This window comes from Platalea leucorodia, assembly GCF_965183815.1.
Source record: "Platalea leucorodia genome assembly, chromosome: 1".
Lineage (NCBI taxonomy): Eukaryota > Metazoa > Chordata > Aves > Pelecaniformes > Threskiornithidae > Platalea > Platalea leucorodia.
The window spans coordinates 136,389,445-136,405,664 of record NC_138823.1 but is presented as its reverse complement, the minus strand read 5'-3'; the positions used below and the strand labels follow the sequence as shown (position 1 = coordinate 136,405,664).

Genomic DNA, 16,220 nt, shown 5'->3' with positions numbered 1-16,220 from the left:
GCTTGAATTTCCTGGGATATACATGTGCTATTAATTTTTAACTCTGGTCTAGGATCCAAGCCTGAATCACCAGGCCCTGTCACTTTCTACAGCAAGGGTGTGTTTTGTCCACTTGTACCAGAGACTGTTCCAGGGCCCTAACTTCTCAAAGTGCAAAGGTGTTTTTCAGGAGTTTACATTTTATTTTTTAAAAGCATCTCCTACACTTGTATTTCCTTACCAACTTCTGAAGCAGCCGACTTTCACAGCTGTGCTGCTGTGCTACGGAGTTCATCATTGCTTGACCAGAGAAAAGAGTGTTGGTTAAGCTAAAATCTCCATTTAGAGTGATTTTCTATAACATTGTATCAGTTCCCTGCTGAGTAGCAGGGAAGCAAGCACATTTCCGTAACCTGAAGAGTAAATTAACATTTATAGAACCATTCAGCGCTGACCTTCTTAAGACAAGAGAAGCATTTTGTTATGCAGTTTCCTGAACTCCATTACTTACAGACAGAATTGTTTTGGATTTTAATTCTAAAACTGCTAGAGTGATTAATTTCAAAGTGTGCAATCCCAACGTTCCTCTCAAAATATAGAAAAACAGACGAGGATAAATGCAAAGTTGCTGCAGGAACAGAAATACGTGCAATTGCTTTAGAGACTACGGAGCTGGCCCTGCTCCCTTCTCTGCCAGTGGGAATTTTACCACGGACTCCAGTGAAAGCACAGCCAGGCTAGTGATTTTCTAACACTTGAAGGCAATTATTTTTATTTTAAAATGCAGGAATAGCCTCCCGCTCTGGTCCAGTTCTCAGCCTGAGGCTGTAGCCCTGCCAGCACTGTTAATGTCATTGTTTGCGAAGCGTATTCCCAGTCTCGCGTACGCCCACGCCGGGCTCCCAGCTCGCGGCCGCGATGTCCCCCCGGCCGCATTGTTCCAGCTCCCCCCGCTTCCTCGCCTCCCGCCCTGTCCCCCCGCCAGCCCCGGCCCCCCGCACCATTGTTGTCCCCTGCACCCACCCTGCATTGTTCTCGCCCCCGCCTGCCCGCCTGCCATCCCCACCTGGGAGGGACCCTTCCTCCCTCCCACTCCCCGCAGCAGCTCAGGCTCCTTTCTTACCTACTTCCATATATTCCGCTGACCTATTGGCATCAAAACATTTTCCCTTTCTGAAAGCGCATTACATAAAGTATCGTTACTAGATCCCACAGCTTTTGCGAGCTGTGGGCGCTCCGCCTTGAGAAGCCCAGTCCAAAGTCTCTTAAACAACAAGAAGATCCTTATTTCATTGCTACAGACTTTAGATCGGGCCCAAAATTAGGACTGATAGAAAGTGTTACTGCATTTTCAGATAGGATATAAAAGGCTAGAGTAAAAATATGTTGCCACTGTAGAACGGAAATATTTAACAAGACAGATACATAGGGATCGATATTATTACATATTCAAAATATATAAGTACAGAAATGACTGGCATGATTTACATGGGCTCCATTGTTACAATAAATAAATGTGAAATCCTTTCTAAACTGTGCTTTTTCTCTTTCATGTATAAAAGCAAGTAGGGATAAAAAAGTACTTCTAAAAAAAAACAAGGCAAGGCTTGCATTTACTGAATTAACATCAAGTGTTAATTGCAGACAGGATTTTTAAAATATCTTATTTATATGTATATCTATATATATATAGTATAGAAACATTTTTATTCATTTACCAATTAAACAATGATTGAAAGTTTAAAAAGATTTCTAAAACCACAGAGAAAGAGATGAAGATACCCAGCTGTCCTGCCATTATTTTGGTGACCTTGCTTCTTACTGCCCTCCATTTTGTACATCCACAAGGTTCTTTTGAAATAGTTATCTGTACTGTGCTATGTTTTTCATACAGGCATATAGGGATACTAACCCTAAATTTTTATGCACTTCCTAATTTCTTCCTATGATACTTCACTTTCACTGTGGTACTGCTTTCAAAATGATACTCCCTCTTTTCACAAAATCACATGTATAAGCTATTTCCCATGCTTAAAGTAAAAGAGAATCTTTGCTAATCCTTGGGAAGAAGAGCAGCTATATATGCTTAGAGTAGATTAAATACAGAAACTATACTAAATACCTCATTTTATTAATAAATAATTAATATATTTTGTATTTTAATACATGAAAAACTTGTTAACTCTTACCATGGCTCATGCGATGAAAGCAGTAGTATGCAAAGTCCACTCCCAGGAGTGTCAAATACCATGTCCATGGCGAGTCCCAGGGCAGTTCAAAGAGTCTGTAGTTATTCCACATGTAGATATAACTAATTAAGTCAACACTTCTGAATAAAACACTGAAATAAAGATCCAAAAAGTTTTATCAATAATTTTGTCAACTTTAGTTACAGAACCTTTTTACTATATATTTACCATTTAACAGATGGGGGTCTTTTTGTAACACATAAAACCAGTCTCCAAGTTCTGCAGTCTTTGTCAAGTAGTACTACTATTGACTTCAGTGGAACTTTCGCTTGAGTTTTTAAAATCAGCCCTCACCCATTCACCACCTGCGTTGTGGCATTAGGCATGCTCAAAGGCTGAAGCACTCCTGTGCTCGGCAGGTGCTATGGTGTTCCTGTTCTCCCAAGTCTGGAAGAAACCCATCCTTGCTAACTCACAAGTGACTGAAGTATAGCAGCAATTATGCTCAAACACTAACGTATGACATCAAAATACCTTGACTGTTTCCATTGTAAGGGAGGGCAGGGAAAGTGACAGGACTTTGGGAGCAGTGAGATACTTGATCTGCTCGGCGTACCACTTCACTTTAAAAGAGTATAAATGCAGCAGGAGGAGACAAAGCCCAGTGCCTTTGAAAAGAAGGGAAAGGGCACTTGGCAGAGGGAAATGGCAGGATTGACAGAAAGGGGGAGAAAAAGTCATGAATTTGCAAAGGCAGGAAAGCCACCAGACAGCAGCTTTTATTGCTGCCGAGTTCCTGGACTACAGGGAGTGAGCAGCTACCCCTGACTTAACGCAGGTCAGTGCTAGGCCAGGAGGAGAAAGAAAGTAGCTCTGGATGGGCAGGCCAGATCCAGCAGTAACTCTCCACAGCTGTTCAGGTTAATACACATTTGGATTGCCACAGTCACACCCTCCCCTCAGTGCTCCACTACCTCCCGTCATCATTTCACTGATTCAGAGGCTGAACTGTCTCCAAACAAATTGCTTTGGTTTTGCTGGGTGAGCTTTTTGACAGATTGGGAAGCATTAACCCCAGCATGAGAGAGATGAGAGGCCACGGGCACTGGAGTGGCCCAGGTGAAAATTGGCTTAGGTAGCTGTGAAATGGCACCTCAGCTGCAGATTGACGTATATTTAAACTGACATTTTTGTAGAAGAGAGTATTCCACAGAATGATTTGCAGCAGCTTCCTCACACCCCCTCCTGCTAACCCCTTTTGCTGTGCTGCTGAAAATGTTTGTGGGACTGTGGTGAACTGAACTGGGGCAGCTTCTGAAAAACAGCAAGCAGAAAAATGTAAGGAAAAGATACTAATTGTAGGAAAGCCACACATATCCTTTTTTAATATATATCAGTAGCTCAAATTCACCTCAGTTTAAGGCCTAAGAGGCATAAATAAGTTTATCATTAGCACCATCTCTACACACAGGAAAAGCTAATCTCATTTCCAGATGTTTTGCTGCCATATCTTTTTTTTTTTGGGGGGGGGGGGGGAAGGGGGCTGGGCAGATTATCAGTAGAACAACACCTTTGTGCAAAGTTGTGGAAGATTTTAGAAATCTATAAATCATATTCATGGTTGGAGGAAGACAGAGGGATTCAAATTCAGGGAACTTCAAATGGAGATTGCAAATGGCATACCTGCAACACACTACTTGAATAGAGGTGGTAACAAACTGCACACAGGTGTCACAGCCTTGCAAAACCTCAGCTGAAAAACTGTCACAGACCAACATCTCTCTTTCACTTTAGTCTCACCTGGAATTTCACCTTACATTGAAATCACCTAAAAGAGTCTCCATGTGTGTCTCTGTCCGAGTCTGCTCATTCTTGTCTTAATGCCACTTCTCAATAGTACTTCTTCTCAAAACCTGCCTTATTTTTTTTTTTCAGCTAGATTATTTTTTATATGATTTCAATGATTTAGTTTACAGCATGGCCCCAAAAATACTTGAATCTGCAAAACTGAAAAAGGACATATTATACTCCTTCTCCTCTCTAAAGTCTTGTTTCACACACTTGGGAAACACCCCTGAAAACAGTCTGGCCATGCCCTGTCCTTTTGGGTAGCTGCGCTGAAACAAGAGGGAACCTCACAAAACGTGGCTGTTTCAGCTTGCGAACCATCCCCCATGCTATGACTGAACTTTGCAGTCACCTCCATATTTTTGTAGAGATATCCATTCAGAGCTTTTATACTTCTGGCATTAGCACCTCTTCCCATAACAGTGTTTTGAATAAGGCTGGAAGGAAACATCTTGAGCTCCTGTGCTGCTAGTTTCTCTATTAACGAGGAACAAAGTCAGCTGAAAATCCCAAGCTCCCAATACTAGCCTGCAAGCAGAATAATATCACATCCGCCATTTTATCCTGAGAAGCTGAAGCTGTACAAGGAGTTGTTGCTCGGGAAGAAGAGAACTAATATCTTTTCCACAGCCAGCTGCCACATCTTACCTGCAACTCATTCCTACCTTTACTGCAATCCTCTCAATTTTTCTCTTGGACAAAACCAAAACACAACAAAACCCATGAAGTTTCATTTGGGCAGCTGGCAGTTGAAGAATTTCTCTTGACTAGCAATGACAGGTGTATCTACCACTTCAAAAACAACATAGCTATGCCCAGAAGTTGGACCATACACACCTGGAACATGTTTAATTTTCATAAGAGCTGTGTTCTATAAATATTTTTAAAGAAGATTATGTGTGTCCAACCAGGTTTTTGCAATTCACCTCATGAGGCATCTGTAAAGTTCAGTATAAATTCTCAATCCCTTTCACAACAGGTCAGAAGGGAGCTGATATTATTCAAACACAAAGAAATGGGCATTTCTTAACATCTTTTCAATGACCAGGAAATTTAAAACACCTCTTGCAACATAGAGTATCACTTATTATTAGGTACTGTTTTCTTACTTTGTTCTTTTGCTTTTATTAACATATAATGCCTTTGCAGTACATCCAAAGATATGTGAACTGGTACATTTCCTCCATTTTTGATCAGCTTTCAGTATTTCACCCTCGAGTCCTCTTTTTTTTTTTCCACAGGCTGAGGCCAAGGTGTAAAAGTTGAGCTAACCCTGCAACACATTTTTTATATATGTAATTTGCTGTACAAGTCAGACTTTGCTTATTTTTTCCTTCATGCTTGACTCACAACTCTACAGCACATAACACTAGCTGATTACGGTAATTAATTTAAAGTAATCCATCATATCACTATGCAGCGCTGGAGAAAGAAGAGGTGCTTAGCTAAGTATTTTTTTTAAAATTTACAGTGTGATAGATAGGAAAGTCCAGAGCTTGCATTCAATTACGATTCTGAAAGTTCACTTGGAGTTTTAAAGGTTTATATTGCTCCTTTTTTTCTCCCTCAAGTTCCATTTTCACTTCTTGAAAATACTGAAGAGAACTTAAGAAAACTTTGTCCTCATTTAAATGTTAGTTTTTAACCATAAATATGATAGAAGCAGGTAGGTAAGACTTTTGTCATCTAGTCAAATACTCTGCATAAGGAGTAATACATCCTAGAACAGACAGACCATACAGAAAACATTATTATATACATTGCATAATTTATCCTCTTGGATTTTGAACATTTCTGCAGAAAATTTTCTTATTATGTGCAAAGTATGCACTTAGGCGACTGTTTTGACTTTGAGAGAGGGTTCTCATCTCCTTGTTTCTTAAGTTCATACATACTTTACTCAAAGGTGATAATATTTGTTTTAATAAACCATTTCCCTCCTTCTCCTTCCACTGGGTGAGATTATCACTTCCTCTAGTTAAAAAAGTCCAAGAAGGAAATTCTGGGAGATGAGCTCTCCACGTGGACATGAAGATCTACTTACGGTAGATCCCTATGGGATAATGAAGGAGGGAAAAGGTGGAGGAAATTCAATTGGAAAGGCAGCTGCCTCTTTTCAAAGAATATAAGGTCCTGTTTTGCTTCCTCCAACTCACAGACCAGCCTTAGAGCCTGAAACCAAAGTTTTAGGAAACTGCTTCCATGGTGCCCAGGACAGTCACCAAAAGGGAAAAGGGTCAGAGACAATAGCGGTTGTCTCTCTTCTGAGCATGGAGGAACATCCGTGTGTCGAAAGCGAAGACCCCAAGGAAACCGCCTCAGCTCTCGCCGCTATTGCAGTCACCACCTCGCATCACACTGGGAACTAACCCGCAGCCCCTGAGCTAAAAACACAACTCTACAGCTGGACCTACAAAAGCTCGGCTCTCAAGGGCTTTTAACAGACTTGCATCCTTGGAGGTCAGACACAGAGGGAAACATGTTAAGACACTCTGGTCACAAAGTTATATTATCATTAAAAATAGTGAGTTATTACTAATACAGTTTCCCTGGGTTAAATAAATTCAGTTTCCCTAGCCTGATTCAAACTACATGAATGTAAAGTTTCAAAATGTTGAACAAAGGCAGTTTCTCCTCAGTAATTTGAAATTATTCAGACCATATATGTAACAGCAGGATACATGAATAATTAAATGCTCTGTAAGCCTTTGTTTCAGAGTGGAAAGCATAGGGATTTCCATTTCCAAAGATACTCATAGAGCTTTCTTTTCCAGATGAAAAACTGGCTCCAGTCACAATTGAAATAAACATTTTGATAACATGATTTCAGTAAAGAGGAGAAGGGGGGAGGAAGTAGAGGAGCCTTGAGAAAAGGTCCATTTGCAAAACAAAGCAAACCTCCTGCAACTGAAATCCCCTTTTATTTCCTGTACAGGTGCCAGGCCTTGAACAGACACCCAATTTATTACCTTGTCAGCTGACTTATTAGGGTTGACACAAATCGAGCTGAAATATGCCTGACATACTGCAGTCAAGGCTTTTTTCACGCTTTAACACAAAGCCAAACTTTCCACAAGGTGGAGGAAAAGGGAGAGGGAGCTGTGGGAGTTCTATTCCCTGTTTTCTATCATCAAGATGAATATGATCCTCTCCCATTCTTAATATGCAAAACCAGTCATTAAATAACCCAAGGCTAAAAAATAATTCACCAAAATGATACAGCTGGGAAATGATTATCAGGCTCTGGAAAGCCCTTGATTACAGGAAATAGCACCTACATTTTGAGAAAATGTTCCCACCAGACACAAAAACTGAATCAAAGCCTCTCCTCTTCCTCAGTATGGCTTTCTTCTCTAGCATTTTAGCCTAAATAATGCAAATCCCCCATTTTCCTCAAGGGGAAAAAACCTATCAAATGCAAAATGAGGGAAAATGGAGGCGAGTTTGGTATCCCTACCAGCTGTACTGTACGCAGTATTGCATAACGTTTTGTTTGACAGAGCTGACCTTTTCTTCACCAAACCTATTCCTCTTGCACTTCACTTTTTATCCTCTAATTTAAGACACTAATATTAATTTACAGTAGTGGGTGGAATAAAACATGAAACAACAGGTTTTGGAAAGAAAAAGAACAAAAGTCAGTGTTACACTTTCTTATTATTGAGTCCATGTCCTGTCTATATAATTCAAGTCACTTGTTTATCTTTGCTCTTTCATACATAAATAAGCAATCAATTGAAAAAACAGCACAACTTAAATATTTTCATGAGAAGTTCCACTGCCTTTAGTGATATAATCCATAGTAGTAACACATTTTGCCTTAAGTTTATGCAAGGTCTCCTGGTAAATTTAATTACATGTGATCCTTAAAAGATTACAAATCCTAGTTTAAAAACTTCAGTACAGCTGAGCTTCTGGCATTGTAGCTTACTCTTCTTCCTTTATGAGAATGGAAGTTATATTTCTTTAGACCTATTTATACCTGCCCAGCACACCGGGCAGTAAATTCTGTTCCAGTAAATTCAGGACACACAATACTGGGAGATTCTAGAACATTGTCTTCTGTGAGGCAACGGATCTGACTTTTCAATATTTGTATAAATAGCACCATAGAAATGTAATACAAATGCTTACTTAGTACCTTTTTCCAATAGAGGATCTGATTTTGATCTCTCCTACTTGGTTGTTCCACTGAAGTCAGCAAATTTGCATTAGAATTTAAGTTAGATTAGGAACAAGCTAATAATATTCTCAAAGGTCACATATAAGCAGAAGTAATGAGGAAAGAGAAAAGCGTATTCCATTCAACTCAGATTAGTTCTGCTGAATTTATCTAGAATTAAGGAACCGGTAACAGATGACTCCTCCTATGGTCTATAAAAATACAGTGAAATAACTTCAGTGAGACATCATAGCACATCAAATAATGAAATGAGGAAAAATATTTACATGAGAATTTCTATTAAACGGCTTTGGTCATACTTCTGAACTTTTAAAATGATTGTTTTTGTAATATACACAGTGGTGAAAGTCTATTCGTTTCAGATCTGTAACACTGATTTACAGAATCATTAAGAGACATTTTTCCCCAATTTCTATAACTTCTAGGTGTTGACCCAGGAAACTAGGTTGGCCAGCTCTAAAAATGCTACCCCTGTGCTCCATCTAGTGGATTCCTGATTTAAGCTTAATGCATTTTTTAGCAGAGAAGTGCTTCAGTCAGAAGGGTACTCTACACAGAAGCAGTCCCTTAGAGTTTTTTTGCAAAATGCATGCAAACTGACACAATTTACCATAAAGAAAAATACAGAAACATGGAATAAAAATCTACAAAACATTTAACAGGTTTGAGAAATTGGTATATTTTGTGAGCTACAGAGACTACTGAACTTAATTAATAACATATTTCCAATAAGGGCAAATTCAGTTCACAGCCTGTGCTTTCACAGAAGAGCACAAGAATATCTGAGAACAAACACTGATAGCTTGTCTTTGTTTCTAAAGACATGGCAGGTGCAACGCTGGGCTCTGAGATTCACAAACAGGCAATCACCAAGCCATTTACTGGCCCCACTGTATAGAAAATGGCAATGATGCAATAGTAAGGACATAGACAAATATGCATTCTGCAAACAGCTGTGTCTGTGTAAGAGGTTACAACCTAAAAGAGTAATTGCCTCCCTGACAGGCTCATGTGAAATACTGCAATCTCTAGAACATTATGGTAGGTAGGGACTACCAGTTGTTTCAGTCAATTAGTTTGAGAACTTCCTGAATCTCCCAAGTCTCTCTCCCAAATTCTTCTTTGTAATGTTTAGTAGCTTATATGTCATTTCATTAGGAACTCCAGAGTTTTAAACTCTAGCTCAGAGCTTTCCTTAGTCATCACCAAAAAGTAGCACTCCATGCATGCCAGGCTGTCTAGATATGCTCATTGGTACTCCTGTGCTCTCCAGCCTGCTTCAAACAAAATGAACCAGGTTAACAAAATTCTACAGTTTAAACTACTGAAGGTAATGCTGCTGATATGCCTAGGAAGGACTCACCGCCGAGAGAAGTGCAGACGGTAACAGGGGACTGGGGAGGTGGTGATGAGCACCTGACAGCAGGCTGGAAGCACTAGCATTTTTACTGGGCCCAGCTGGATTTGGTCGAAGGCCACAGCATGATTTTCAGCAAATTTATAAAACTGTGCTAAACTGATGCAGTGAGAAGATAGTAACTCTTGTGTGGATTAATTATCCTAACATTTACTGATTTAGCTTCACTCAATTCATCGATGACAAACCAGATCAAAAAAACCTAATTAGACAAAGAAAGATTGTTCTTGTAGGCAGTCACTGCCAGGAGCGTAACTGAACTGATTTAGAAAACTCTTCCAGAGTCAGGTTTGCCTGCTGAAAATGTTACCAGCTCCTACTGCACAGCACTACACCCTTACTGAAACTGTTTATCCTACTCTGACTGCTTTACCTACAGAAGATTAGTGAGTTATTTCAAAACCTGTTCTTCTGACAGAGCTGTGAGGGCTGTGACCTATGGCAAAATGTGGAAACAATTAGCGATGTATACGGGACAGTGCAGCCAGGAGCGTGCCCTTATGAAATATGTAACTACCCAGTGCTACTTGGAGAGTGGGAGGAATGGGGAGGTGAGTAGATCCTGTCTCTTCAGGCTTGTTACCTATTAAAATCGTATTTTTTTGAAACATCTATTGGCAGGTAGTGTCTTAAATTGCCACAGCTAGCTGCTGCAGGCATGGTCGTGACTGCAGGTTCAATAGAGCCTAAGCCAATACAGCTCTTGGCTGCCACATTCCCACTCACTTGCCTGTCTCTCCGCCTTAAGCAAATACCTTTTTGCTCCCATAGTGAACTGAAATACCCCTGCACAGGATCAGATGAGCACCTGAACCAACACAAGAGAAAGGGAGGACTATGTAAATGAGTACAGGAAGGACAGAAGTGCAGTAGCAGAAGTTAGGTTAGTTTAGGGGCATGGCATGGCATGGCACAGCAGCTTTACTTGTCATTTAACCAGGTTAAGTGATTACCTTTCCAGTTTAGCCCCATCTGCTCATCACTGCCCTAAGTGTGGTGGTTACCAGCCCTCAGACCTGCCAGCATAATTGCATGCATAGCTGCTCCCTGACCTGGCTCTGTCAAAATGAATGCAGCTGAGCTTAAACACCTCTTTTATAGTTCTTGGGGGGCTTTTGTTTCTGCTTTTAGCTGGATCACTTTGTCAGGACCAGGTTAGGGAGCAATTAAATGTGCAGTTACATTGGCAGATCTGAGGGGGCAGCTGGATCAGAAGCAACACATCTGACCATGCTCTAAATAAACATCTGTCCAAAGCTTTAGTCAAACAGATGTGGAGGAAAAAAATGTACCTAGTAAGTCTTGAAGTGAAAATATAATTTACGAGAAACTGCATGTATCAAATTTTCTTTTAAGAGATGCAATCACTAATCTATGAGATTATCATTTTCTACAGTCATACGTGAAGTATCTAGTACATACTTCAGGAAACCGGGACCTACTTTTAATGGATAAATCCATGCAGGCAAGTATTTTGTGTTCTGTCAGGACACTGCCAGCTGCACAGGGCTGTGAACTGCTTGCACCAACTTGAACCAAGTCCATTCTAATCAGTTCTACATATCGCTACTATTAAGAACTGAAAACTTCTGGTTTCAGTCTGCAGTTTTACATATGTTTTAAAGCAGATAACTCAGTAATGCTACAAAAGAATTGAGTATTTCTTATCCTGCAACTCTGAGTGTTTTTTTCTAAGCCCATTTCTTGTTCTGGTACACGATTTTGCACAGTAAGAACTGATGCAGGTTAATATGATGGGGGGGGGGGGGGGGGGGGGGGTTGGATCTGCTTCCTGGGCCACTTCACCACGGGGTGACAGAAATGCTGATGCTGGCAAAAGGGGAGAGAAGGTGCAGAGGCAGGAATGAGCAACCAGAGTCAAATGTGCTTCATTTGGCAGCAGTGCTGGTCTAAAATGTACATGAAACTGCCTCTTCAATCTAACTTCTGGAAAAAGATTATTTAAAATCCAGATGATGTACAAAACTGTGAACCACACTGGTTTACAGGAGAAACAGGATTCAATTATTGCCCGTGTACAGATATCTTGAGATGCATAAGAGCATGGAGTAATCAAAAAGCATTTTCTCATTCCTTTCTGATGTTCAACAACACTTCAGAGAACTTCAATCTCCTCTGTTTCAAAAACCAAAGTAAATAATGTATAAAAATTGTAATGGTCTCTTTAGAAATGGAGTTCATTGCAGACTTGACTGACAAAACACTGTTAGACATATATACATTCACACACTGTATGACTGTGTTGCAGATTTGAACACTAAAAACTGGCAATTGAGCATGACCATAAAGAACGGAGACTTTCCCAATGAGTTTGAAAATGTACCTACCTCAGTTATCCCCCAAACACTTTTTGATTTGATTTATGTTCTGCTGCTTTAAGAGAAGAAATGGGCCAATATGAAATAATGCACATACTTGTATAGTGGATATTTATACCCCAAATAAACTTTCTCTTGGGAGAATATTTTTAAAGCAGCATTTCAAGTCTCCTGGCAATGGTTAGTTAGAAAAGTTATTTATTTAGAATAAAAGTTCTCAGAAATTTTTTAACCACCAACATTTAGGATGCTGGGAGTAAGCTTAGTAATTCAAGTTTCTCCCTTTCCCCCAAATTACTTTTCATTGGATATAACATTTAGTATTCATACAGGCAGAGGAATGTATAGTATGCATTAAGGCAGAGAAAATTATGTTTAAGAAATGTATGGGCTATTTTACAAGAGACGATAAGTACGCACAAAGCAATTCGACTTACTACATGCTGGTGAGTCTAATAAGCCTAAAAACAAAACACATTACCTTGTCCAATTAGACTTTTCCTCTTGCACCTACATTTTTAATATTTGGCATACGAATATCAACAATTTATGATTTGCATTTTCTCCAACAATGAAGTAAGAAACACTGAATAAATACTGTTTTCCCTCAAGATATGTAGTACTTCTGTTATACAGACTGTGAAATGAAAAAACATACTCAGAGGCTGAATATGGTCTGTGACTCCTAATTTTTTCATTAAATGTAAAGACCTCTTTGCAATGATGCATCTATAGCTTCATTCTAACTAACAGACTGAAGCCCACCATTTTAGATTCAACCACAGATTTTTTAAGGAAGTGGCAAACCATTGCTGCTAGTTGAGAAAATGAAAATTAGTCCCTGGGAGAGGATACAATCAATGGTGTGTTAATCTAACCTTCAGCTGTTAATGATTTGCACTACTATTTCCCCTGATGCTGTGGGTTCTGCTGAAATATTGTTTTAGCAGTTTCTGTCAGCTTTCCCTACCTTTTTTCTGCCTGAAAGGGAAAGACTGAAGTGAAAGTCTTAGCAATAGATTTTGAATGTGCCTTTTTTTTTTTTTTCTTTTCCTTTTTTTCTGACCCAGTTCTTTCACACCATGGAAGCAGAAGACAGAAGGGTAAACTGTTCTGTTTTTTCAGTTCAAGCCTATTTAGCCAGTCTATTATTCACAACTCCTCTTACTTACAAAAGAGGTTTTACACTAGGCAGTCACCATTATAATTCTGATATTAACATGTGATTAAATAAATTACAAAGTCTGTATTTTGGCTGCTTGTTTCACATTCTGCCAGAAAGTTAAAAGCTTTACAGAACTCTCTTTTGGAAAGAACTGCTGAGGAGGGTCTTGTATTTCCAGCCATGAGAGCTGCACAAGCAACATGGAAGAGACTTCTTGTGCTGGTGTAGGAATGAGTAAGTGTACCGATCCTGCAGATTTGTCTGATCCTGTGAAGTTTGTGTCCATAAGGATCATTTCGTTCACTCAGTTGAAAAAATCTTGCAAGATAATTCCTATTCGAATGAAAAAATGCATAGCCTGCAAGCCAAATTCTGCAGCAAAGTACTGAGTGCCAAAATAATAAAAGTACTCAGCACCTTGCAAAGCTGCATTCCACACATGCAATGCTAGTTTTCTTAGCAAGCATTTCTTCCAGGAATAAGTGCATCTGAAGCATTTTAGTATTCTTAAAATAAAGCCAAAAGGCCTCGCAAAACCATTCAAACTTACTTTACATGTATCTCAGTCCCCTTGTTTAACTTAATCAGTCCTGAATATTTCAGCTTAAAAAAAATAAGTATTTAGCATGGTAAACCTGTGAAGTGTATGACTGTCTAGAAAATTTGGGTTAAGTTAAAGAAGCAACATTTGAACTATTTTAATATTAGCTGCAGGCAAACTAGAGTATCAGGTTTGTCTGTTGGTACACACAAGTCTAATGTATCGATAAATATTTAAGTGATTACAGTTTAAAATATAAGGAAAAATTGAATGTTTCTCCTTCAAGATCATGCTCACAAGTCATATTAAAAGCAACAAAATGGTTTGAACATAGGTTGTACGCTACCTACAAAAATAGCTTCACAAAATTCTCAAATAACTTAGACATTATGTTTTAATATTTCTCATGCTGAAATCTCATGCCTCTTACTTGCAGATATAGGAAGAGTTTTGGAGAGTGTCTCTAAGTGACATTATTCATCTACCAAACTCCTTAAAAGGATTCACCCATGATATTCACTACTGACAAGTAAAATAATCCACCACAAGTTGTCTTTGTACATAATTTAAAGGCACAGACATAGACCTTGTCAAAACTTTTCTTGATTAGAAAGTTTAAAAAAATCAAGTAAATGTCAAATGTTCAATAGATGACAAAGTGGGTGATTTACACATTTCAGAAAATGGGTGCTACTAACTGGAAGGGATACTTTTTTTTGTTGCTGTGCTCTTTTAATGTATTTTATCAATAACCTGGATTGAAAGAGATTTCTAGTAAAATTTGCAATGACAAAAACCACGGATCTCTAAGTAACAAAGACAACATTTCATGGATTCAAACTATTCCAGGATGACCAAATGTACAATCCATGTATTTCTATGTGGCCAAATATAAGAACATATTGCCTATGAATGAGGAATGTAAGCCACAGAATCTAAAAAAAATATTTGGGGGTGAAGGATGGCTCAAAGGACCTGGGATATATAAAGGGAGAAACAACAAGTAGAAACAGAGAACAAATGACTTCATTATTTGGCACTGATGTAGTAATTTCTGAAATATGGAGTGCACTTGAGACATCAACACTAAGAAGGCTGAAAAACTGCAAAGGATTCAGAAAAAGGACTGTGGGAATAATTGGTAACTTGAAAATACACCATATAGTCAAATTCAAATAATAGAAACTTTTGTTTATGTAATGAACAGATTATATGCAATTTGATGGTAACCTGTAAATTCACACATGGAGAATAGAAATGGAATCCCATTCTAACAGAAGAGATGTAATAAAATCTATCATCTGTAAGCTCATATCATGCAAAGGCAGATCTAAACCATAATATTCCTTGGAAGTAGTTAGAGCTCCTGAAAAACACTTAGAGCAATTTATATAAAAAATTTGCTGGATTTCCTGTTACTGGATATTTAGTAATCCACAGTGCATATTTCTTTAAAACACAACTCTGTTTACTGTGAACTAATTAAGGTAAATCTTATGGCCTTTACATTGGAGAGTAGATTAGATGATCATGTTTGCAACAATTCTCTCAGGCATTAAAATCCACTGAAGTCAAACACAAAATTATGACTGAGTTCAAAGAATTTTGGATTACATGCATATTCACGATTCTATCAATCTGGCTATATGCACACAATTTTATTTTTAAAGGCTAATGAAAATAATGGACATGGTTTATTGTATTTCTTTTGTTTTCTTCTTTCTGAAGTTTAATGAAAAAATCCTCAGATTTTAACATACAGTCTAACATAAGAAATGGTCAAATCAGCTGAAGTCCCAGAATCAGTCAAGATCAAATATAGAGGAATATAATTGGAGCTGGAAAATATCCTGCAAGTATCATATTTAGCCTTACAGATTAGAAAGATATTTACACTCTTTATGCAACTTCATTTTAGCGAAGTAAGATCCAGATGCCTTGTTTACTCATTTTGGGTTAGCAAGAACAACTTCAATATATAATTCTCTTTTCTTCCTTCTTAGTGACTAAAAACAATCTTAAGCCAAAACAACATGTATACTTACTCTGGCAGTCGAGACAGGATACCTAAAGAAAGAGAACTTATACCATCATTGATCCGACCTGACAGCTTACGCTTCTGAACCCAGCTGACAACAAACTCCAGCCCAATAAAAGCAATGAAGAATGGAATACTCTGAAAAAGAGTTTGAAGAGAAGAAGTCACAACACAAATAGAATTAGATCCACCTATCCTAACAGCAGTTTATGTAGCCAGATGCTTCTTGGGTTGGCTGGCACCTTACTAGCTACTACTGTGATAAAGCTCCACACAGACCTTACGAATCAGAACAACCAAGGCTACCATTTAATCCACAACGCCAGCATAAATCCAGTGCACTAACCTCTTCTCATATTATTTTCTTTCATATATCTTCTGCACATAAATTGTTAAATGGAATCAAAACAAAACACAAAAGTCTTTCCAAACTCGTATTTCTCATATTCAAGCAAATCAGTGAAAGCAGCAACATTTGTGGACTCCTCTAACCACAAGGTAAAACAGAATCTGCTTTCGAT

The 16,220-nt window shown here is 38.6% G+C and overlaps 1 protein-coding gene across 1 annotated transcript in view; it reads right to left on the bottom strand.

Moving 5' to 3' along the window:
• AGMO (alkylglycerol monooxygenase) overlaps window positions 1-16,220 on the bottom strand; it is a gene marked incomplete at its 5' end in the record, with an annotated part of 192,865 nt that overhangs the window by 170,184 nt on the left and 6,461 nt on the right. Inside the window, 2 exons of the mRNA XM_082337856.1 lie at window positions 2,169-2,320; window positions 15,707-15,837. Of these exons, the coding sequence (XP_082193982.1) occupies window positions 2,169-2,320; window positions 15,707-15,837 (283 nt within the window). The remainder of the gene's footprint in view (window positions 1-2,168; window positions 2,321-15,706; window positions 15,838-16,220) is intronic.